The sequence below is a fragment of the Anguilla anguilla genome, chromosome 14, assembly GCF_013347855.1.
Source record: "Anguilla anguilla isolate fAngAng1 chromosome 14, fAngAng1.pri, whole genome shotgun sequence".
Lineage (NCBI taxonomy): Eukaryota > Metazoa > Chordata > Actinopteri > Anguilliformes > Anguillidae > Anguilla > Anguilla anguilla.
The window spans coordinates 17,561,360-17,585,138 of NC_049214.1; the positions used below are offsets into that span (position 1 = coordinate 17,561,360).

Here is a 23,779-nt window from a genome sequence, read left to right on the forward strand (position 1 = left end):
CTCTCAAATTCAGTGAAATAACATTATTTTAATTTTATTTATTATTCACGATTACGTACTTCCTCGGAGGTCAAACTCCCTAAACACTGATTGGTCAGATGACGAAGGTGCGCGCATTGACGGGTCACGTGGAGGGGGGGAAGATGGCGGCCTCGAAGATGTGTGGAAGGTATTGAAAGAAAAAAATAAAGGGTTATTTTTTTAAATAAATTATTTTGCATACGTCGTATTTTGTCGAATGACCTTTACACTGGAGACTATTGCTGTAAAATAAATGTAGCAACGTCGAAAAATTTGTGAGCGCGTAATTAGCTGATTAAATCTTCCTGTATGTCACCAGCTAGCAGGCTAACAAGCTAGAGCCAGTTTTATTCGAGAGGGAACGCGTGTGCACTTGGAACATTTAGCGCACGTTAGTTTTAAAAGCACGCCCCGCAAACGTATGTTTTAAGAGAGATGTTGAAATTCAGCACGTTTCGTTCTTGACAGTCGTTGTTTTATACATGAAAAGTACTTCTAGTGCTAGCTATCTTTACCTAGCAAGTCTGGCTGACAACTTTGGCTGTGAAACGAAAGCTAAATGTATTGAAAGCCAAACCGACACATTGCTAATATACCTAACTTGTTATCACGCTAAGTTTGTAACTAATTAATAGTGTCTCCTATCATAAATAATTTGCCAAGGAACGTTGGCTAGCTAGTTATTCATTTTAAATATGTAACTCACGGACGAGTTATTTGGACGAGCAAGCTTTTATTTAGGTTACCTACGTATTACGTAAAATTCCATATGACTGGCAGTCCACGCTAATCACACTACATTACTTAATTCATTTGTCGCCTTTGTCTTAGCCAAATTGACAGCTAACGTTAGCTAGATGAAAAAGCAGGTTTGGCTAATACTTGCCGTTTGATACGATCGTGTAAAAAGAGTGGACTGAGTGGAATGGCAGGCAGGTATGAAACCTGATTTTGTAACGAGCGTCTGTTTTTGCAGGAGCAGTCGAGAGCTATGGACCATCCTGCTGGGAAGATCAGCATTGAGAGAACCGGTACGATTTAACAGTATGCGTTTATGTGCTGCTGATGAACATAGCTAGTACAATGTAGATGCTACTTTTTGCATCCTGCTAAGTGGAGAATTAGTTGCTATGTTTCGAATATAATTTGAAACTTGTGAATATTTGATTCTAGACTTAGACGTATGTGGAAAAAGTGATATTTTGGTATTACAGTGTTGTTCTAGCCATAGTTCATGTAACACATAGTCTATACTTCACTAAGTTTCACAAACTTAGTATACCGTCTTTAGTTGACTGAGGGAGAATGTGATACAGTCCAGTATTGTCAGTCTATTTTTTTTCTTTATGCACCAAGGCCCAAATCGAAGCAGAACTGGACCGAAATTGGGAGCGCTTGCACTTGGGATTGTGTTACTACAAAACACCCAGGTATGTTATGGTTTAGCATGTTCTGCTGAGGTATGTGTCCTATTACCTTGGCTTGGTTATTCATGCCAAAATATAATAAATTATGATAAAGTGTTTGTTCTGAAATTTGTATTCCCTCTTATAGTACATTGTCAGCTGACAAGTTGAAGGCTGATAAGAATGTTACCCAACCAATGAAAGACTTTGGCTTGAGAATCAGTAAACTCCTGGTAAGTATCTGTGGGTATGGGGGTTGGCTTTGAATTTTAGAAGTAAGCCTGATATATTTCAATTTCTTTCAGGGTCTGGATGAACAGCAGAGTGTACAGATATTGGAATGTTACTTGCAGGAGGATTACAGAGGGACTCGCAATACCATGAAGGTACAGAGTCCCTACAATGCAAAGACACAGTAGTTGGAGGATAAATGGGTAACACTTTCTGAGAAGGATCCTACATATGTCCAGCCTAACACTTTCAAAATCATCATCATATGTCATAGACTGTGCAAGGTCATCATTGATAGAAATATAATGTCATTAAGCACTTGTGTCTGTGACACTAGCATGACCAGAGAGTGTATATATTCACATTTTGACTGACTGAATACAGAAATAAGTCAACATAATTTCAAGAAAGGTATAAACCCTTTGAATATGTGCAATTCTACATGTGCATAACTGTTTAATTTGTATAATTGTCTTGGAAGATTTTTTTGTGCACTAGGCAAAGGAAGTTGACTTCAGTGGTGTGTTAAATGAATATAAATAGATAATGTGGTAGGGAGGACAGTGAAGGAGCAAGTGAAAAATTCTCTAGATTCTGATTTGGTATGTTAGGGTAATGTAACTTACCGTATGATACAGATGACGTTTAATATTTTGTGAACCACTGTGATGACTGATGTGAGTGTAAATCAATACAAATACTGTGCTGTTGACGGCTTGTGTATATCTTGTATAAACCCTTCAGAGAATCTCTTATCAGGGGGTTTAAGACATTGTAATAATTGTACCTTTTATGTTGTCAGTCTGTCCTACAGGATGAAAGGCAGAGTCAAACCCTGCTGTTGAAGGTGTGTATTGCTAAATCAGCCACTATTTGTGTTACCTTATCTTCATGTAGTATTTGGGATAATTATGTAATGAATGGGCAAACCCTGTTATAAATCCTGAAGATTTAAAATTGAAGACCATCTTATAAATTCTTCCATTCTCTTTGTTCATTGGAGTTGAACACTGTCAACAAAAATGCTGCATACAAGGAAAAGCACCTCATATCTCATGTCATATGTGATGGAGGATCATACACGATTTTGTGCTGCTTTGCTGCCAGTGGTCCCAGGGCTCATGTTTGTATCAATGGTGTCATGGATTCCACCGAGTAATAGGACATTTTAGGACATATGTGACATTTAGAACGCGAGTGTAACATTGGGTATTTTTCATCATTTTAAATGATTTAATCCAGGTATAATTTAGTGTAGAAGCTCTTTGTTATTGCATTCACGTGCTGCATAAATGCACCTGTATTCATCCTCACTTGTCATCTCTATGAACATGTTGACTTGTGTGTTTATGTGTAGCATTGCCACTGTCCCTGACTGCTTCCTGTCTCTCTGTGTAGATTGCTGACTATTACTATGAGGAGCGGATCTGTCTGTTGCGCTGTGTGCTGCTCCTCCTGACCTTCTTCCAGGATGAGAGGCATCCATTCAGGGTGTGGTGCTCATATCAGTGTGGGGGAAATGTAGTGTAGCTGCCTGCAGAGGCTGAGTGTCTTAGAGAACCCTGTTTGACTGGGCGGAATTGAACTGTAATATGTGACTGAGCAAGGCAGAGGCCTAACGTGTAGAATATGAAATTTCACAATAAGAGTTGAGCATTCCAGCCCTTGCTTGTCTCCAGTGGTGACGCTGTTAATTCATCACTCAGACGGAGTACTCCAACTGTGTGAGCAAGTTGGAGAAGGACCTTGTGATCAAGTACCAACAGCAGTTTGAGACCCTGTTCAAAGCTGAGGCACCAACATGGGAGACCCATGGAAACCTCATGGTACATTTAAAAAATATTATTATGTATTTATTTTTAATGTCTTGGTTGTTCAGTTAATTTCCCAGAATTGCACTGCATGTACACAAAGCCAGTCTATTCTTACATTATTTCAATCCTGTTTATGTGAATGTGATGTGGCTTAGTGTACTCTGGTCTTTAGCACTGTGGTGCCTGGTGTCTGTGCTGCTGTGGCCGTGTAATGGACATTTAGCACTGTGTCTCTTTGCTCTGTGGAGACGGAGAGGCAGGCGTCTCGCTGGTTCCTGCAGTGTCTTCGGGAGCAGTCCCTCCTTTTGGAAATCCTCTTTGTGTACTATGCCTACTTCGAGATGGCACCAGCAGACCTGCTCTCCCTTACCAAGATCTTCAAGGAACAAGGTTTTGGACAAAGGCAGACAAACAGACATCTGGTAGACAAGAGTATGGATGTGCTGGTTGATCGGATTGGGTGAGAATCAGCAGATCCCTGCTTCTGATTTATATTTGTCTTGCCATTCTTGATGTTCTTATGCCTTGTTTGTGTGGTGGTGATTCTTGCTGAATGTTTAACATTTTTATTTGCTTTTCCCCTGCACTGTTTTGCAGGTACCTAAGTTCTCTGATCCTGGTGGAGGGGATGGACATTGATTTCCTGCACAAGTGTGCTCTTGAGGATCGCACAGAGCAGCACCAGTTTTCAAATTGTCCTGACATCTGCAAAGTAAGATCACATTACTAGTCTGTGCTGTACATTGTATACTGGCCATTAATGTTTTGTGTTGGAAGATGAGCAAGGATGAGTTACTTGAGCCAGTCTTTTGAGAGTACCTGGCCTGCCTCCTACCTGACTGGCTTCTGTATAGAAGTTAAACCTAAATACTTCAGCTAGAAACCTGAAGGCTGAAGATGGAGCCTGGTGCATGTGATACAGGTTTATATGTATATATGCAAAAGAAAACAAACATAAAAAGCATGTCTTTCAGGTAGTCCCCCTCCTGCTATATTATTTTGGGGATGTAATCAATTCTTTTAGTTTATTTTATCAGTGGAAATGATCAGTTTTGTCAGTTGCATAGGTGATAATAAAGTGCTTCATTTTGTGGGCTGCTTCAGGTTTTATTTCCAGTTCTGTTGACTGGTCAGTTTTTAACTCTGAAGTTCTGCTCTCTAGCTCGGAGCATGTTAGGTGGTCTTATTGTAAAGATTTGTAACACCACCCTGTTCTTCACTTCTGAACCTCTTCAGGAGATGGACCAGATTCTGCTGACTTTCGGAGACATCCCGCACCACGCCCCGGTTCTGTTGGCTTGGGTTCTGCTGCGGCACACCCTCAGCCCAGATGAATCCAGTGCTGTTGTGCGTCGGATCGGCAACACTTCCCTGCAGCTCGCTGTGTTCCAGTACCTGACCACCATGCTCCAGGCGCTGGGTAGCAGTGCCACCAATGTAAGTGATAAACTGGCGACTTCGGTCATCCCTACACATGCTCAGTACAGCAGCGTACATACATTTTTTTCTGACTTACTGCCTCAATATCTTTGTTTTATTTGACTTTTGTCTGCATGTATCTGCCCACACTTGTATTTCTGGTCGTAGGTTTTATGAGGCCCGTCTTGTCTGTCCATCAGTATTAATGCAGAAAGTGAACCCAGATATCCCTTGTGCCCGCTGCTCACTCTTCGCTTGTCTTTCAGTGCACGGCCAGTACGGCGCGCATGTGTGTTTACGGACTCATCTCCTTCGTCATCACCTCCTTTGAAGAGGAAACCCTTGGAAGCCAGCAGGTAAGAGTGTGACTTGAACAGTGAAGGAGGATACAAGGTGAAGAGCAGACAGGAGCTCTTTGGCTCGCTGTGGATGGTTGGAAATATTTGGCTCCCACCAGGCTGTAACACGGTCTTTTTTTCCAGCACCTGATAAACGTGGCGTGTGAAGTCCTCGCTGCTCCTAACCTGGCTGAGCTCTTCTGGGAGACTGTGAGTTGAGGGGATTAAAGGATTTTGAAATGGCACAGTTATTGATCTCTGGGTTACTGGGTTGTTTCAGAGTATAAGTGAACATTATTATTTTATTTAGATAATGCTTCCCCCATTCATCTTTGTGCACTCCACTTCTATGAATAGACCTCATATAAGAGAAAATTCTGGGACAGATGATATTCTTGAAAAACAGATTGTGCTGTTTAAAAGAAAAAAAGGTGGTAGGATGTTTTCAGTAATAAATCACCGGTCTGTTTATAAATTTGTCAGCATTTGTAATTCAAACACGCTGAAATTTCACATGCAGTTTTGCTGAGAATGCTTCGTGCTTCAGGTTTGTTGAAGCCAGGCCTGGGCTGGGCTTTGGTTTCTTGGGGTGAATTCTGATGCTGATTTTGTTTGTGCAGAAGCCGACGGCGGGACTGGGGATGATCCTGGACAGCGCTGTGGGGATGTTCCCTCACAAGATCGGCCCGCTTCTGCAGCTGCTGACCGCACTGCTGTCTGACAAGCCCACCGCCAAGAAGGTACAGCACAGCCCCGGGAGCAGGCTCTGCTCTTCACAGGCAGGGCCATGCTGCTAACGGTTACTGTGTGTCTTACAGGTCTACAGCTTTCTGGACAAGATGATCTTCTACACGGAGGTGTACAAACACAAGCCCAGTGACATCATGTCCCGGGAGGACGAGACCCTGTGGCGCAGGCAGACCCCCAAGCTCCTCTACCCGCTCGGTACGAGGCGTTACTGCACAGACCGGCAGGGCCGAGTTTTTAATGTGGACACGTTTAATCAGCCATTCATGATGTGAATGTGCACTCGCTTGCCTCTTTTGTAGGACAGTTTTGTTTTTAAATTGGCTTCCTGGTTGTGCATAGATTTGTATGTTAAATTGTGTCGCTGTAGGGAACTGTGTGAGTTATTAAAATGGTGGTCCTCCCGTAGGTCTGGGCCAGACCAATCTGCGCATGCCTCAGGGCTCCCTGGGTCAGGTGGTCCCTGGGGAGCAGGGCTACATGGTGCGCTGGGATTACTCCTACAGCTCCTGGACGCTGTTCACCTGCGAGATCGAAATGCTGCTGCACGTGGTCTCCACTGCGGGTGAGCCTGTCCGCCTCCCCTCTGCCTGCCCCGCACGTGGCCCCGCCGCTCCCTCTGCCCGCCCCTCCCTCTACCCGTCGTGCATGCTGCCCCACCCCCCCTCCACCTGCCCTGCCAGCCACCACGACCCCCCCTCTGCCCACCCTGCCGTCTGCCCCGTCCCCCCATGCGCCGCCCCGCCCCCTCTGCCCGCCCTGCCCCCTGCCAACGACAGCGCCATGACCTCGCCCCGCCCCTCTGCTTCCCCCCCAGACGTGATCATGCACTGCGAGAGGGTGAAGCCCATCCTGGACCTGGTGCACAAGGTGATCAGCACCGACTGGACCGTGTCTGACTGCCTCCTGCCCATCACCTCCCGCATCTACATGCTGCTGCAGAGGTGAGCGCTCCTGTGTGCAGGCGGTCCTGGGTTCAGATCACAACCAGAGCGCTGCCTCCCTTTCCTGTGCCATTGAGTTATGCACTTGTGCAGTCAGGCCTGGGGCTTAGGAGAATGATCTCTATTGACTGTGTGCATTTCTTGTTCAGACTGACCTCGGTGATAAACCCCCCTGTGGATGTGATAGCCTCCTGTGTGAGCTGCCTGATTGTGCTGGCTGCACGGATGCCTGGGAAGGTATGAGGAGCAGAACGGGTTCTGGGTTTGTGTCTTTGACTCCCTGAGAGACGCCAACACTTCCTACTAAAATCCCTTGTCTTCTGCTTAGGTTTGGTCCAGCTTACACCACACTGGCTTCCTTCCATTCGCCTCCACCCCCCTCACCAACATGGCGCAGTCCATCAGGTGAGTCCCCCCCCCCCCCCCCCCCCCCCCCTCCAGTGGACCTCGCACATTTCATTCAACAAGGGGGTGGAAAGTGAGCCTTCTCAAGTTCTACTGGGAATCGGAATAACAATAAGCATTTGGGAATGAGAAATGATACACGTTCGTGTGGCATTCTATATGAACATGTGATGCATCCCTCCGTCTTTCCCCTGTGGTGTCCGCTTTCAGTGCTGAGGGCATGAAGGCCGGTAACTATGGCAACCTGCTGGTGCTGATCGAGCAGCCTCGGGGCGAGTACGCGGTGACCATTGCTTTCCTGCGCCTCGTCACCACCCTCGTCAAGGTAATGAAATGGCTCCTCCTCCTCATTCAGAGGTCTGGGCCTCTGCTGGCTGAGCCCCTTGCGTGATGGACAGACACTGATTCATCACTTAATTAAACTGTAATGCTTATCTTCAGAAGACCGGCCCTCTCTGTTCACAAAGCTTTAAATGACACGATAATGAAAATGGCTGTAAATGAATTTGCGTGCATTTTTTTCCCCTTCAGGGCCAGCTGGGAAGCACCCAGAACAAAGGCCTGGTCCCCTGTGTGCTGCTGGTGCTGAAGGAGATGCTGCCCACCTACCACAAGTGGCGCTACAACACCTATGGAGTGAGAGAGAGGATAGGTATGAGGAGGCAAGGCATTTATTTATGGGTGATTCGTCCTGGAGTTCGCAGCGGAACTTCTTACACTAGGTCTTATTTAGTGATTTTATTCTTTTTATGTTTGTAAATGAGGTTTAGCTTGTTGTGTGGTGCCTGTGGAGCCCTGGGGAAGGGAAGCCTTGTTTCTGTGTTCTAACCCCCCTCGGCCATGCTATTCACCCGTCACTTTGCTCCCTGTCCCCAGGCTACCTGATCCTGGAGCTCATCCATGCCATTCTTAACCTGAGTCCTGAAGGAGAGTCGCAGGGAAGGTACGGAAGGGCGGGTCTACTCGCTGCGTTTTTGCATTCTCCCGTGCTGTCACCGTTAGGTTGTGTAAGTTATGTAAGTCTAACTGCTGATCCCTGTTCCTGTTCCTGCAGCACCCCCAGTCTGCAGTCCCTCTGTATCTACAGCCTGGCCAACACTGACGCAGGCCAGGCAGTGGTGAACATCATGGGAATCGGGGTGGACACCATCGATGTGGTGCTGGCAGCCCAGCCCAGCAGGTGAACTCCTCAGGCTGTGTGGGGTATGGGGTGTGGAGTCTGTGGGGTGTGTGTGTGTGGTATATTGTTGTGTGGCGTGTGTGGAGTGGGGTCTGTGGGGTGTAGTGTGGTGTAGTGTATTTTTGTGTGGGTGTGGGTGTGGGTGGTGTGTGTGTGGAGTGGGGTCTGTATTGCAGTGTAGTGTGGTGTGGTGTGGTGTTCACTGTGTTTGAGTACTTCCTGTCACTCCCTCCCTGTTTGCAGCGGTGGGTCTGAGGGTCCAGGCCAGATCCTCATCCAGACGGTGAAACTGGCCTTCTCCGTCACCAACAACGTGATCCGGCTGAAGCCTCCGTCTGACGTGGTGTCGCCGCTGGAGCAGGCTCTGACACAGCACGGTGCGACCACTGCCCCCTGGTGGCCGAGCCCTTTGGCTTTTCTCAAAATACTTGGCACATTTCCGGAGGAAATTCTTTACCCTGGCGTATTCATCATATCATTGTTTTCTTAAATAGAGCCTCTGGTTTATGATGCATTCACAAGCATTTATTTTTAGCATGTGGTAGGTCCGGATAGTTTTAGCATTACTGCAAGTAAGCCTAGTTGGCTTTGCAGATGTTAGACCAGAATAGTGTTCATTGTTCTCGGCTAGAAATAGCTGTACAAAATAAGTAATTGTACCTTACTGAACCCATGTTCAGCAGTTGTCTACAATCATGAAAATGCACTTTTTTGTACGTCGCTTTGGATAAAAGCGTCTGCCAAATGAATGTAATGTAATGTAAAGTAAGGTACAGCAAATTTAGTTTGTCTCCCTGAAAGGGCAAACTGTAAAGGGAGGCTACCTGAGTGAACCTAAGTTAAATAAGAATTTTTGTTTAATGTGTGTGCTCATGGATCTTATACGTTAATCTAAAATATTTAATGCCATGTCACCTTTGTATCTCTTCAATATTATGTTGACCTACACCTGATCAAATTCTGAATTTCAGGTGGCCATGGCAACAACCTGATTGCAGTCCTGGCGAAGTACATCTACCATAAACACGACCCAGCTCTGCCGCGGCTCGCCATACAGCTGCTGAAGAGACTCGCCACGGTAACCTACCTCACCTGCCCATCTGCAGGCCTCATCTCAGCAGTGTTATATAGAACATCCAGTTTAAGGTGTAAAATGCTTTGTGCTTCAGGTTGGGATTGTCCAGTTAGGCTGAGGCTTTGGTTTGATTTGATTGGCAGGTGGCCCCCATGTCAGTGTACGCGTGCCTGGGCAGTGACGCGGCAGCGATCCGAGACGCTTTCCTGATCAGGCTGCAGAGCAAGACCGAGGATGTGCGCATCAAGGTCATGACCCTGGAGTTTTTGACTGTTGCTGTGGAAACGCAGCCTGGCCTAATTGAGCTTTTCCTCAACCTGGAAGTAAAAGACGGGCCTGAGGGGTCAAAGGTGAGAGTCTCAATGACTTGTGGTTCCGTAGGTGAAGTCTATATTAAGAAGTGGAGTGTGTTTTCACATCATTGCTGTTGGATGTTTGCGAACGGAATAATGAGATGCTCATGAGTGTGCTGGTGTGACTGTGCGGTGTTTGTGCTGTATAGTGACAGTCTAACCGCTTGTGTTCAGGAGTTCCTGCTGGGGGAGTGGAGCTGTCTGCAGGTGGTGCTGGACCTGATCGACTCCAGGCAGCAGGGGAAGTACTGGTGCCCCCCGCTGCTGCACCGGGCTGCAGTGGCCTTCCTCCACGCCCTGTGGCAGGACCGGCGAGAGAGCGCCATCTCAGTGCTGCGGACCAAGTGAGCGCCACGCCCTCTCCCACCCTCACCCACACTCACACTTATTAGCACTAAGACTTCCTGTACATCAGGGGTCTCCCACTCAAATCTGGGAGGGCCATTATGTCTACTTGTATTCTGCATGTTCCTGCAATTAAGTATTTAAGTCATTGATTGGCTCAAGGTTCCATATACTCAGAAGTTTACTTTAAATTGGCTGCTGACTGACATTTTAAAATGAACACATGACTATTTCCTGCCAGAGAGAAGTTTTGGGAAAATCTGACGACGACTCTTTTTGGAACTCTTCCTCCCCCTTCAGACACAACAGAGGTATGACTTTTCTGAACAGTTCTGCTTCTTTAATAAATTAATGCGTTATTATTTTAGTTGTCTATGAATGATGAATATGACATTGAAAGAGTGTTGGTATGATGTGTAAGAAAAATGCCTACTACATTCTTACGCTGATAATTTATCTGCTTTTCCAGCCTTGCATTCTTGAAACATGTGCCTTTGTCATGAAAATCATTGGCCTGGAAATCTACTACGTGGTCAGGTAAGTTAATTTTACTGAGGAAATGCAGTCCACAATTAAACTTGCATAAGAGGGTGTGTACGCATTCAGCTTCTTTTTAAATGAAATGTCCTTATAATTGAGTTATGTGGTAAAGGTTTTTACACAGCGTACACATCCCTCTGCATTGTGGCCTGTGTGTTTCTCAGTGGCTCCCTGGAGCAGTCTCTGAAGGACACGCTGAAGAGGTTCTCTGTGGGGAAGCGTTATGAGTACTGGTCCCAGTACGTCAAATGCCTGGTGTGCCACATGGCGGAGACCGAGGAGGATGAGGTCCGCTCCTTCTCCGAGTGCCAGATGCTCATTTCCGCTTGGAGAATGCTGCTCATCCTCTCCACCAGCCACGTGAGTGACTTCCTGAGCCGTCGTGATGTAACTTCCTGTTTGCACCCTGACTGCTGTATGGTCACTGCCTCCTGGTAGCTCCTGCAGCCTTACCTTTGGAATGGTATCCCTGGTATTATTGGCTGAGAGGACTTGGTAACCATGCGGAGCTTCGTTCTGATTGGTTGCTGTGCTTGTGTTTTCTGCCCAGTCGGATGTGATGCTGCTGACAGACGACTCCACCCGGCTAAAGCTCTTCATGGACGTGTTGGACGGCACCAAATCTGCTGTGAGCGTTTTGAAACATTTAAACATCAGTGGATTATAAATGATTACGTTTTATACGAAATGGGGGTGTTTCCCACATTTGGACTGCCTTACAACCTTTGTCCCTCAAATATGGCTGTTATGCGTAGCTTGTGCAAGAAATTGTATGGTCTAATAAGAATACAGTTCCAGTGACTGTAACACCCCTGGTTCTCACCAGTACAGAGTGAAATGCGCTAGTGCTTTACGCTTCCTCACCCCTAGTCTTCTGCTGTCCACAGCTGCTGGTGCCCATGTCAGTGCACTGCCTGCGCCTGGGCTCCATGATGGCCACACTGCTGCTTATCCTGCTCAAACACTGGAAGAGGTTGGAATTTTCACACACACAAAAAATGCTGAAGCGCCATCTAGAGTGGCATTGTTGCCATTGCAATACTCATGACTTGCTGAATGCAAAATTAACCCACTGTGGGTTTTTCTCTTTACACACCCTCCCCCCCTCCCCTCAGCGTGGTGGCGTCGGCCCCTGATGTGCTGCTGCCGCTCTCTCTGATCCTGGAGAGCATTGTGCAGGAGGACCAGCAGCAGATGGAGAGGACCAAGGCCAAAGTGTTCTCCGCTCTCATCTCCGTCCTGCAGATCCAGGGCCTCAGCGGTCAGTGTGTTTCTGCTCTGACGTAGACGGCCTGGTGCCCAGCGTGGCCTGTGTTCTGAGCCTGTGCTGCATGATCTGAGCCTGTGCCGCGTGTTCTTAACCCGTGCTGTTGATGATGGATCAGGTGGCGAGATTTCCCAGCTGCCCCAGCTCCTGCTGTGCGTGTGCGAGACGGTGCAGGACGAGGCCCTGGCCTTGATGGACAGCACGCGTCACGTGGCTCTGGCGGGGGACGTCCCTGAGGACAAAGACAGCATGGAGACGGACGTGGCTCCGCGGAGCCTGCATCAGGACCAGAGAGACGGGGTGAGAGGCCTTTCACTCACTGTGTAGTGGGCTGTTGGAGTGTAATTCTGAGTGGTTTTATTGGATCTGTCTGGGCTTAAAGGCTCTAGGAACGCTGCTCTGGGACATGTGATCACTCCCCCAGGTCTGGGTTTGGGTTTCGATACTTTCTCTCCCAGGTGTAGGTTTATAGGTGTTTGTTACGAGACTTGCTTATTTCTTTAAGAGAAATAAATGCATGAAGGTGTGTGTGCGCGTGTGTACTGATGGTGCGTGTCTCCTGAAGGTGTGTGTGCATGCTTAGTGACCGTGTGTTTCTCCTGCAGGTGTGTGTGCTGGCGCTGCACCTGGCGAAGGAGCTGTGCAGGGTGGATGAGGACGGGGAGCACTGGCCGCTGGTGCTGCGCAAGCTGCCGGTCCTGCCCTCGGTGCTGAGCGCCCTGGAGCTGAGCCTGCGGCTCAAACAGAACCTGTACTTCACTGAGGCTGCGCTGCACCTGCTGCTCACGCTCGCACGTACCGCACAGGTGAGCACCACACCGCACACTCAGACATGCTCACAGTGATACAGGACATTAACACAGTCAGTGCATGGAATCCTCTAAGTGTTTCTGTTGTGTTTAGCAGCGCCCTGTATTTAGACAGCTTTAGCATACCAATGGAGTTTGACCTGTGCTTCCTGAACTACAGCCTGTGTGTTTACTGCACTACAGCCTGTGTTTAGTGCACTACAGCCTGTGTTTACTGCACTACAGCCTGTGTGTTTCCTACACTACAGCCTGTGTGTTTACTGCACTACAGCCTGTGTTTACTGCACTACAGCCTGTGTGTTTCCTGCACTACAGCCTGTGTGTTTACTGCACTGCAGCCTGTGTGTTTAGTGCACTACAGCCTGTGTGTTTACTGCACTACAGCCTGTGTGTTTCCTGCACTACAGCCTGTGTGTTTAGTGCACTACAGCCTGTGTGTTTAGTGCACTACAGCCTGTGTGTTCTTCCTCAGGGCGCAGTGGCGGTGGCGGGTGCTGGTGTGATTCAGAGCATCTGCCTGCCCCTGCTGAGCGTGTACGAGATCACCGGCAACGGAGCCTCGCAGGTAAGCGCTGTGGGTACGCTGTCCTGGGCCTTCACCCCCCGTCGGGCCCTGTGCCTCCTTATCTCACGCCTCCTCCTCCTCCTCCTGCAGAGCTCCGGCTTCTCCCGGAAGTCCCAGGACACGCCCTCCTGGCCCGGGGTGTACCGGCTCTGCATGTCCCTGATGGAGAGCCTGCTCAAGACGCTGCGCTACAACTTTGTGAACGAGGCGCTGGACTTTGTGGGCGTCCATCAGGAGCGCATCCTGCAGGTCCGCTGTGTGCACTCTTTCAGTGTGTGTGTGTGTCAGTGTGTGAGGGCACTCTCAGGAGGGTGAGCGCATGAGCGTGACCCTGATTCACTAAGTGTCTGAACAGTCAGGACAGTACAGTGGGCATAGTCAGGACGGCATGGTGGGCACAGTCAGGACAGTACAGTGGGCACAGTCAGGACGGTACAGTGGGCATAGTCAGGACGGCATGGTGGGCACAGTCAGGACAGTACAGTGGGCACAGTCAGGACGGTACAGTGGGCATAGTCAGGACGGCATGGTGGGCACAGTCAGGACAGTACAGTGGGCACAGTCAGGACGGTACAGTGGGCATAGTCAGGACGGCATGGTGGGCACAGTCAGGACAGTACAGTGGGCACAGTCAGGACGGTACAGTGGGCATAGTCAGGACGGCATGGTGGGCACAGTCAGGACAGTACAGTGGGCACAGTCAGGACGGTACAGTGGGCATAGTCAGGACGGCATGGTGGGCACAGTCAGGACGGTACAGTGGGCATAGTCAGGACGGCATGGTGGGCACAGTCAGGACAGTACAGTGGGCACAGTCAGGACAGTACAGTGGGCACAGTCAGGACGGTACGGCGGGCAGTCAGATGGGTGTGGCTGGGCGTGACTCTCTGGCTCCTCTGCCTCAGTGTTTGAATGCGGTGCGGACCGTGCAGAGCCTGGCCTGTCTGGATGAAGCGGACCACACCGTGGGCTTCCTGCTGCAGCTGTCCAGCTTCTGTAAGGAGTGGCAGTTCCACTTACCGCAGCTCCTGCAAGATGTTCAGGTGAGGCACTGCTGCTAGACCACTTTTTCTCTTGAATAATGTTTATAGTTCATTTACAGTTAGCACTACTGTACTTTAGTTAAGTGTGTATACATTTATTTCCCTGATATCTGGCTAAATGCCCATACCCACCGGGTCTAATCGTGACTCCCCTGGTCATCACTGACTGCATATCACCAGCTGCATCAGCACCACACCCTAGCACATTCTCCGTCATCTTGGGTTGGTAATAGGAGTAAAAATGTGTTTGCCGTTTGTGGCAGGTGAATCTGTGTTACCTGTGCCAGACCTGTACATACCTTCTGCACAGCAAGAAGATGCTGCATCACTATCTCCAGGTAAGGGGTGACGGCTTTTTGTGTGTAAGCAAGTAGTAATCTCATGATGGATAAGCGATCAGTGAGTAGTACAAAGTTAATAAATTCTGGCATGTAAAATATATACCCAAATCTTGAGAATTCAATTGGAATCCCAATCTGATCCGAATCAATATTTTGTAATGTTCCAAAATGACCTCACCATCAAGGTTTTCATTCATTACCATGAGAAACTCATTATGAGTAGGCATCGGTCATCATTAAATTGACACGCTTTGTGCTCCTTTTTTACTTTGAAAAGTTTCCCCATCTGTACAGTCTAAACACAGCTATAGTCTAAAAATCTTAATTCTGTCTGTGATGATAATGTTTAAAACAAGTCTGTACGGATCTGAAAATCTTAATGACCTGCTGTATTCTTCCTAAAGATTACATTTTAATACATTAGTTGAGGCAATATTTATTCAATTGTAAAATAAATAGAAAAACCACAGAAAGCCCTTCCTTTCGTCTAGACGAAGAACGGTGACTCATTACCCCCCGGACCCCTGTCCCGGGCCCAGCGGGGGTCCCAGACCCCCTCCAAGCAGCCGGCGGGGGCGGGGGTTGGGGAGCGCGACGAGGCGGAGCAGAAGGCCCTGTTGGCCGTGCAGTGCAGCCTCCTGAAGATCCTCAGCAAGACGCTGGCCACCCTGCAGCACTTCACCCCCGACTGCTGCCAGATCCTGCTGGACCAGGTAACGCGCTGGGCGCTGAGTATGAGAAGCTCGCGTTTTAGTAACAGGCGTCGCTGGATACTTCTGGATACAGTGCTCTCGCCTCGTGTCTCCTGTGCAGTCTCTGGACCTGGCGGAATACCGCACCCTGTTTGTGCTGAGCTTCACCACGCCGGCCTTTGAATCAGACGTTGCCCCTTCGTTTGGAACTCTCCTGGCCACCATCAATGTGGCCCTGAGCATGCTGGGAGAGGTGAGACGCCATGAATTGTTATTCACTTATTATTTTAATGATCTTCCTGTTTGATCTTAATAGGTGATACGCAGTACTGCCCTGTGTACTTCTGTGATGTGAGCTTTGCTTTGTATTGTTGGTGAATAATGGCAAAGCCTGCTTGGGTACATGCTTAACTGAGTTGCTTGTGTACGTCTTCCTGCTTTTTCTTGCAGATTGAGAAGAAGAAAGAGCCAGCGTCCCTAAGTGTTGGGTCTTTGGCCTCATCTGAAGAAACTCAAGCTCTGAAGTAAGATGATGGCAAAAGGCTACATTTTTCTGGATGCAGTGGTGGTTCTCAGTCAGTTAACTGGCATCTCACTCCCCACAGATCACTGCTGGTTTTTACCATGGAGAACTGCTTCTACGTGTTGATCTCTCAGGCGGTGCGATACCTGAAGGACCCCACAGTGCACCTGAGAGACAAACAGAGGATGAAGCAGGAACTCAGCTCAGAGCTGGTGCGTCATCACCTGTATACCCGTTTCTCTGTCTCCATTTGTCTGTTTTAAAGCCTGTTTTAAGTGTCTTACAAGACTTCTGATGGGTGTTTGAATATTTGAGATTACTGTTGAGTCTTGAAGCATGTATAACCTGTAGACCAGGGCTGCCCAACCCTGTTCCAGCAGATGTACCGCCCTGTAGGTTTTCATTTCATCCCTAATGTGGCACACCCGACTGTAATTAGCAACTTGACAAGATTTCTAGCTGTAGAATGAGGTATGCAGTGTAGCTCGAGAGTGAAATCATACAGGGTGGCAGATCTCCTGGAACAGGGTTGGGCAGCCCTGAAGTAGACCATGGTTGGATAGTTGCTTTGGAATTCCTTGAGTGATGAATCTCTCTTCACACCTCAGAGCACGCTCCTGTCCAGTCTGTCCCGTTACTTCCGCCGTGGGTCTCCCTCATCTCCAGCCAGTGGGCTGCTCCCCTCCCCCCAGAGCAAGCCGTCTACCCCAGGCTCTAAAGGGGGTCCCGAGGGCCAGGAGCCCTTCATCCAGCTGGTGCAGGCCTTCGTCCGGCACGTCCAGAGATAGGAGCTCCCTCGGCTGGGCACTGCACCTCCTGCAGTGCGCTCCTCCTTCCTTTCTGCTCAGGAACCAAGGCATTCTGGGCGGTCTCACAGGGAAACCTACAAACTGTACTGTCAGAAGGCCCTGTGACGCACTTTCAGCGGCCTGGGATGATGACACCATGGAGAAATTCCTGCCAGCACGAGCAGGCGCCAGGATTCCAAACCTCATCACCGCAGCAACACAGGCAAGACCGAGAATCCAGACCTTTAATGGCACAGTCAAAAGACCTGCTACAGACAATAACCATACTGTTTGAATGTGGCTAGATACGGTTTTTGGGTGGCACCCAATTTGACTTGAACATTCTCTTCTAGTGCCACTGGTATTATTTTATTTCAAATCTGGTACTGATTTTGCCCTCAGCAGCCAAACAAATAGAAACCCAACTGAATGTGCAATGGTATGCAGGATTAGTTACTCATCCCATCCTTCCTTTAACTAAGAATGAGATCGCGCTTGGTTTATTATACCTACCTTACTTGAAGTAACTTGGTGGCCTGTAAGGATGTGGAACCTTTAGTTTAAATGAAAATGTTTTCTTTATATTGGGGTTTTTTGTTGACTGACATTTAAGATGGGGACTAATGTTCAAACCAAATGCATCTATGGTGTCTGGTATCGGTTGCAGACTTGGGGTGCAAAAGTGCTGGCATTTAAAGCACTATACTTTTCTCAAAATACACATTGAAAAAAGTATTTCTGCTTCAGATTTACAACCTGGGCAAACTCAGCTCCCCCAGGTTTACTGGCAGAAGTATATATTTTTAAAAAATATGAAAAAGCTATTTTAGACTAAGTATATTGGGAAGAGTGGATCTGAATATCATTAAAGACTTTCAATCTCAGGGTTTCTGACACTATAGGTTTTGTATTTGATTATTCTTGAAGGAAATGTTTAAGAAGGGAACAACGGTATATTAGAAATATGTGCCTAACTTAGTGCTTTCACCCTCACTTTGTCAGTCCTCAATGCATGTCAAACACACAGTCTTAGTTGTGCTCTGGCAATGCCATGACTTCATAACACAATGGTGCCAATGAGAAGACCTGTCTGACAAGGTATTTATGATATATCCATAGATAGGTTACGAAGACAAGTAGTTGGATGTAAAAGTGCATGTTCATCACACTTAAGTTTGCTTAGAGAGTACTTCTATTTTCTATATTATACTTTCTTTTGCCCTTCTATAAAATATGACATTTGTAGTGCTTTGGCCCCAAGGGTTGTTTCTGCTCTGCTCATTTCATTTTTAACCATACTTTAAGCTTTGTGCAGTGAGTCTTATCTACTCTGATATGCCAGGCCTTGCTTGTCTGCCTATATGCTCTTGTAAATGTCCTGTCAGAAAAATACAATATGGAACTTAAAAAGAAAAGCCAAGATTTGTACGTTAAACCTATTTTTGTCTTGTTTATACAATAAAACATTTTTTTTGTAGAAGAACTGTTTTGTAGATGCTTGTTTTAACGTGTCACTTAAATTTGACCTAAGGAACCCACTTTAGAAGAGTTCTCAGGTTTTACACAGGATAAGTATTTCAGAATTTGACTGCATGAATTTAATCATCTCGCCATGTTTATTTGCCTAGCAAAACCCTTGTGCATACGGCTGAAGTCAGTTAAAGATTTGAGTGACTGCCTAATAAATTTAAACCAAATGCGTGTGCCAGTTGAGTAACAGCTCAATGTACTGTATCATGGCTGCAGTATTTCCACAGTGAAGTAGAAGCACTGGCTGGCAGGAAAGTGGATTTATTGAACTCTTATGCACAGTTGTTATCCAGATATTTCTTACAGATAAATCTGCAGATTTGCTCAGTCTGCACAAACATTTTGGGTGGCAAGTCATGACCTGAAGAATGCAGTTTTACATAAGTTTAAGGTTAATTCAATATTGAATTATCACTTTCAACCCCTATTTATTTTTGAAATGTTTTTCAATGGTACATTTTCCATAGTTAATTTTTTTTAAATCAATATGCCAAATACAGACTAGCTGGTAAATGATGTTTCAAGCAAAGCTGTCATTTAATGTTTATACACACTTTCCTTACAATTTCAACAGTTTTTTTTCCCCCAGTAAAAATCCTTGGGTCAATGAACATTAACAATCAAGAGGGAAGGCTTTTCATGGTAAAGAAAGGTTTAAACAATGTGTCAAACACATGTATTTCAAGGTAAACAAGGTAGTGAAAATAACAGGTCTGGTATGTAAAAAATAAAACTTAAGTACAAATCTTAAAAATGGACTCAATATTTACACAAGTAAAACCTTTACATTATTGCTGATGAAATGTTTTACAACTCCATTATTAAAATAGGCTAAAATATATAGGTAAATGTGCAAGTCTAGTTCCCTTCCCAAAGTTAAATTTGCAGAGTGCGTACCTTGAACAGTAATAAAAACGGGGAGACATGAAGGCACCGGGGAGGGTTTAGTAGTTACAAGGTGAGGGGGACGAAGGTGTCGCTGTGCTGTCCCTCTGAAGACTGCGAGTGTGTCGCTGAACTCCTGGTGGACGTACGCCTGATGATGGTTCCCTCTTCTACAGGGGTCACTGCCCATTGGCTGGGATCTTTAGGTACAAAATATCAGCACAAAGTTATTTAAATTTTTCAAAATCTTTATAGGCGCTACAAAACTCCACACCTGAAATGGTAAAAATTTGCACACTTGACTAATGCTCCAGTATGATCTGCATGCATTTAGTCAGGAGACGAAAATGTCAACTGAAAATGCAAGAATCCACCATTCTAATTTAATAACAAGACTTTGTTTACGATTTCATGCATGAAAAGAACCTCCAGGCAAACAAACTGACCTTCAGTTGTTCCTGGTAAGCCTTTAAGGCCAAACCGTGAAAAATAATTTGTCTGCAATTACTCAGATAAAGGTGAAAGGATGTGAAGAAACAGGAGGAAGAGAGCACAAAAGAGAAAATTATTACAGTGGAAGAGCTTGTCTGTGTCCAGAGAGTAAGCCAGAGAACTGTAGCTACCACTGATGGGACTCCAGATTTGTAGTCAACACCACACAGATCCATATGTTTACAGGTGAATAAAATTCAAATACAATTAACATAACCTCATTTGGTACATCATACTGTTTTATCAAAACAGATCATGTCAATAAGTCCAGATATCCATTACTCACCTCTAAGTTTCCCCTGGCTTTCCTGAGCACACCATGGGTTAATGATACTGTAGAGAAAAATGCATTCATTTTGATGTGATTCATGAACATGGGCACTCAGTCCAACTCAATAGGTAATTCCAGCACAGGAAACAATCGTATCAAGGCACTGAACACAGTAGCAGCTCTTACACTGATCAATGATGACCTTCTCCATGCCTTCCTTCAGCTGATTGGTGGAGCGCAGGCGGTTCACTGCCCCCATTAGCATCTTCTCTTGCTGGGACAACCTGCTCTTCAATCTGATGATCTCATTCTTTAGCAGCTCATCCTGAGTTCAGGGCATGAATGGACAGCGGTTAAATAATGTCAGAGGGAAACGTCCGTTGGCAAGGTGATGGCTGTCTACATTAAAATGCTGTTTCCTTCATAATGCCTGAGAGAGAAGCAGCAGTGGTCTGTACGGGAGCAGTGCATACCTGATGGCTCTGTGAGCCTTCCATAGAGAAGCTGGAGGGGAGGGAGACCCTCCACACAAGCTTCAGCAAGCGGCCGGCCTCCTCCAGCACCTGCTGCATCGTGTTGATGTTTGTAGAGAAGCCTTTGAGAAGCTGCTGGTCCAACACCTGAGGAAAAACAACAAGAGCCTCCATGAATCTAGCGCACCACCACCTGGCTAAAGCAGAACATGCTACACAAGGAACTGCGGAAAGAGGACTCCACAACAGAAGCAGCTGACTTCTCACACCCGAATAATCGTGTGTTCACAGTGGTGTTATGTGATCCTAGCCGGCGAAGAAGCACAACTCCGTTCACCTGGGACTCAGCGTCCTGCTGGGACAGGGTGCGGAAGCACTCCTGCAGATGTTTGTCCATCCCGTACGTCAGCTTCCTCCCTTCGGAGATCTGCTTGCGGAGGGCGTTGTAGTCCTCGATGAGCCCCAGGATGTGGCGCCCGTTCTTGTTGGCCCACAGGCGGTGGCCGGGGACCAGTCGCGAGGGGGCTGGGGTGGCGCTGTCCGCTGAGCTCCCGCTGCACTGGGACAAGCGGTCCAGATCCACGCTCGCCTGCCTCTTCACCTCTGCAGGGACATTCTACATTACCCTCACACCCCATGGAGTAATCACCACACATCAGCAACACTGCAAAGCCACCATATTTCACCCAGAAATACAGCTTATGGATGTGCTTTTGGCTGAAATGTGCTTACTGGGCAGTGGGACACATTCCGATGGGTAAGCCATTAAAAACTAGTTTCATCATTCAATATGGTCCATATTGAAAGCCACTTCAATAACAAATTTTCCTTTTCATGTCGATTACTTATCAGTTATAAAATATATTACACCCCTTCTTGAGACCATGATTTTGGAGAACTGAGCACAATGAAGCTGAAGAGCAGAAAAGCACACATAGTTACACCCCTGTGCAGGGCTGAGGCCTGAGACCCACCATGCAGGGCAGCGGAGGTGTCCCTGTGGCCCGGGGAGCCCTGGGGGGTGGGATGGTATGGATCACAGCCCTCACGCATGGGAGGTCTAGTGCCGTCGTCTGAAACACACAGACAGGATGTTCAGCTCTGCCGGAGACAGCTCTGAACCAGCCCCGCAGTGAGACGGGCGTGGCGGGGGCTTCCCGGTACCTGCGGCAGGGGCCCTGGCCTCTCCGGACAGCAGGTAGTTGATGAGGATGGAGGGGGAGCCCTCGCGCTTGCTGGGGCCCCTCTGGAGCTGCTCCTCCAGCTTCTGCCGCAGCGCGTTGTTGGTGTGGATGCTCCTCTCCAGCTGCAGCCTCAGGTGGCGGATCTCCGACAGGAGCTCGCTCAGGTCCATGGGCCCGGAAACCGGGTCTGGCGAGCTCTGGGCCGGAGCTGGGACTGCACAGCAGAGCAAACATCATCACCGGCTCGGCCTACAAAGCCACTTCTCCAGCTCTGCTTTCACTGCACGAGGTCTTCACTTATATACCTTGGCATGGCTGGGTTGTAATTTTACTTCGGATCAAAGTGAACCTTCCACAGCATTAAGTGTTTGTTGGTTAATAATACATACTATCCTGTATAGGCGTATACAGTAAATCTGACAAAATGTAACTTTGAAGGAGTGAGTGGGAGCTCCACAAGAAAGATGTGATACATGGCAATATACTGCAGAGGCCATTGCAGAGAAATCTGAGTGGAAACATTTTATTTAAGGCTTGTCGTGAGCCAAAACCAAGATGTGTATTTTTTGGGAGACACATTTATATTACTTTTCATTTAAATTTATATTTTTCCTCTATAAAACCGTGCTATTATTTATAGCTGTGCTGTCTGTTTGCTCAGTGTGTTCCAGACCACCGCGTTTGCAGTAGGTTCTGACAGTGTTCATTCATGCACACTGAGACTGTAGCACTGACTCAAAACTGCTCACTGAACCATCACTGATGACCTCACAACGAATAATTAAGGCTGTAAGCCCTCAGGAGAGCTCCAGGAACACCGAACTGGGCCACGCAGTCACAAAGTCTAATCGGTTCCAAGTTGTAGTAACGGTTTCCCAATCATTATGGATTTATTTTAGTAGCTTTTAATGAATGTCAGAACATAAGGACTGGCCAATATATAATATAATATAATACAATATAGAATAGAATAAAACAAACAGAGGTGAAAAGCAGCACACATACCAGGCTGCTTGTCCACATCGACCTTAATCTGCTCGTACACCTGCAGCTCCACTCTCAGAGACTGCAGGAGCTGGTGGTTGTCCATGAGCTGCTGCCTCTGGACGTTTATCTCGCACTGCAGCCTGAAATGAGCATCACACCTGCATCAGGAGGCTGCTGCATGTTTCACAACACTGACACAGGTGATGGGCGCTACGGTATCATCAGGGCTAGGACACTCTGGCACGCGGCCTACCTGTGGATCTCATCAGGGCATGGCTGTTCTCTCACACGGCCTACCTGTGGATCTCATCAGGGCAGGGCTGTTCTCTCACACGGCCTACCTGTGGATCTCATCAGGGCAGGGCTGTTCTCACACACGGCCTACCTGTGGATCTCATCCCGGCTGTAGTGCAGGGAGTCCTGCAGGTGCTTGTTGTCCTCCACCGTGGCGGTCAGGCGGCTCTGCAATCGGCCGTTCTCCTTCTTCAGCGCCTCAAACTCATTCCTCAGGTATTCCAGCTTGGCCGTCCTCCTGGCCAGCGATTCCCTCAGCTTCTCATTCTCTTTCTGCTTATCTGCTTTCACAACAAAGTCAGTGTGTCCCCTTTTGTCAAATTATTTTAATATACCACTTTTCCTAGCGTTTTGTACAATAGAATTAATCAACAAAAAAAACCACCTGAATGTGAGAGCACATGGTGCTCTATGACAAAGACAAGACACCTTGAAACAGAATGCTGTTGTTACTTCACTGCGTACAAACCTGCCTGTTGCCTTGGTAACTGGGAATTTCCTTTGATCTATGCACCACAGTAATTAATATAAATGAATGTAAATAAGAGCACAAGCCATTTTAATTAAATGTGTATTAATTTTTGGACTTAAGTACTCCTTAATAGCTTACATGAAAACAGATGTTCTGATTAATAGTTCTCTAATTAGCTTGTACACAGATGCTTCAGAGTTAGCTATAAGAATGTCATTAGCACTTAACATCACTCCTGTGATGAAGGCAATAAGCTGAAATGTCTGAGGGTTATAGATGAACAGCAAGGTGCTGAGGGTAAGCCCTGTGGCCCTCGGGGGCCACTGTCACTGACATAGCTGAAAT

General features: G+C 47.1%; 2 protein-coding genes across 12 annotated transcripts in view; one reads left to right on the forward strand and one right to left on the reverse strand.

Moving 5' to 3' along the window:
* Positions 1–69: 69 nt before the first annotated feature.
* On the forward strand, positions 70–18,385 carry nup188 (nucleoporin 188). Its single transcript, XM_035390277.1, has 44 exons — positions 70–169; positions 998–1,052; positions 1,378–1,451; positions 1,576–1,660; positions 1,733–1,813; positions 2,461–2,505; positions 3,057–3,149; positions 3,365–3,484; positions 3,721–3,932; positions 4,070–4,184; positions 4,709–4,909; positions 5,158–5,247; positions 5,374–5,439; positions 5,850–5,969; positions 6,048–6,174; positions 6,386–6,541; positions 6,794–6,920; positions 7,070–7,157; positions 7,249–7,325; positions 7,536–7,650; positions 7,857–7,977; positions 8,202–8,268; positions 8,380–8,505; positions 8,749–8,882; positions 9,477–9,583; positions 9,724–9,930; positions 10,108–10,277; positions 10,520–10,589; positions 10,748–10,815; positions 10,983–11,178; positions 11,369–11,446; positions 11,706–11,791; positions 11,934–12,079; positions 12,204–12,385; positions 12,691–12,891; positions 13,367–13,459; positions 13,550–13,708; positions 14,365–14,502; positions 14,766–14,840; positions 15,335–15,556; positions 15,657–15,788; positions 15,986–16,059; positions 16,141–16,270; positions 16,667–18,385. Exons 1-44 carry the CDS (start codon positions 99–101, stop codon positions 16,844–16,846), a joined length of 5,280 nt encoding a protein of 1,759 aa, XP_035246168.1. The 5' UTR covers positions 70–98; the 3' UTR covers positions 16,847–18,385.
* A 473-nt stretch (positions 18,386–18,858) lies between these two features.
* Positions 18,859–23,779, reverse strand: part of cdk5rap2 (CDK5 regulatory subunit associated protein 2) — a 35,742-nt gene continuing 30,821 nt past the window's right edge. For 10 of the 11 annotated variants that reach the window (XM_035390272.1, XM_035390267.1, XM_035390273.1 and 7 more), the window contains 10 exons: positions 23,054–23,243; positions 22,687–22,808; positions 21,662–21,895; positions 21,472–21,570; positions 20,835–21,100; positions 20,498–20,644; positions 20,211–20,349; positions 20,040–20,086; positions 19,708–19,759; positions 18,859–19,461 (listed from right to left, as the gene is read on the reverse strand). In XM_035390272.1, the coding sequence (XP_035246163.1) occupies positions 19,328–19,461; positions 19,708–19,759; positions 20,040–20,086; positions 20,211–20,349; positions 20,498–20,644; positions 20,835–21,100; positions 21,472–21,570; positions 21,662–21,895; positions 22,687–22,808; positions 23,054–23,243 (1,430 nt within the window). In that variant the 3' untranslated portion in view covers positions 18,859–19,327. The remainder of the gene's footprint in view (positions 19,462–19,707; positions 19,760–20,039; positions 20,087–20,210; positions 20,350–20,497; positions 20,645–20,834; positions 21,101–21,471; positions 21,571–21,661; positions 21,896–22,686; positions 22,809–23,053; positions 23,244–23,779) is intronic. The other variant, XM_035390274.1, reaches the window with a different exon arrangement.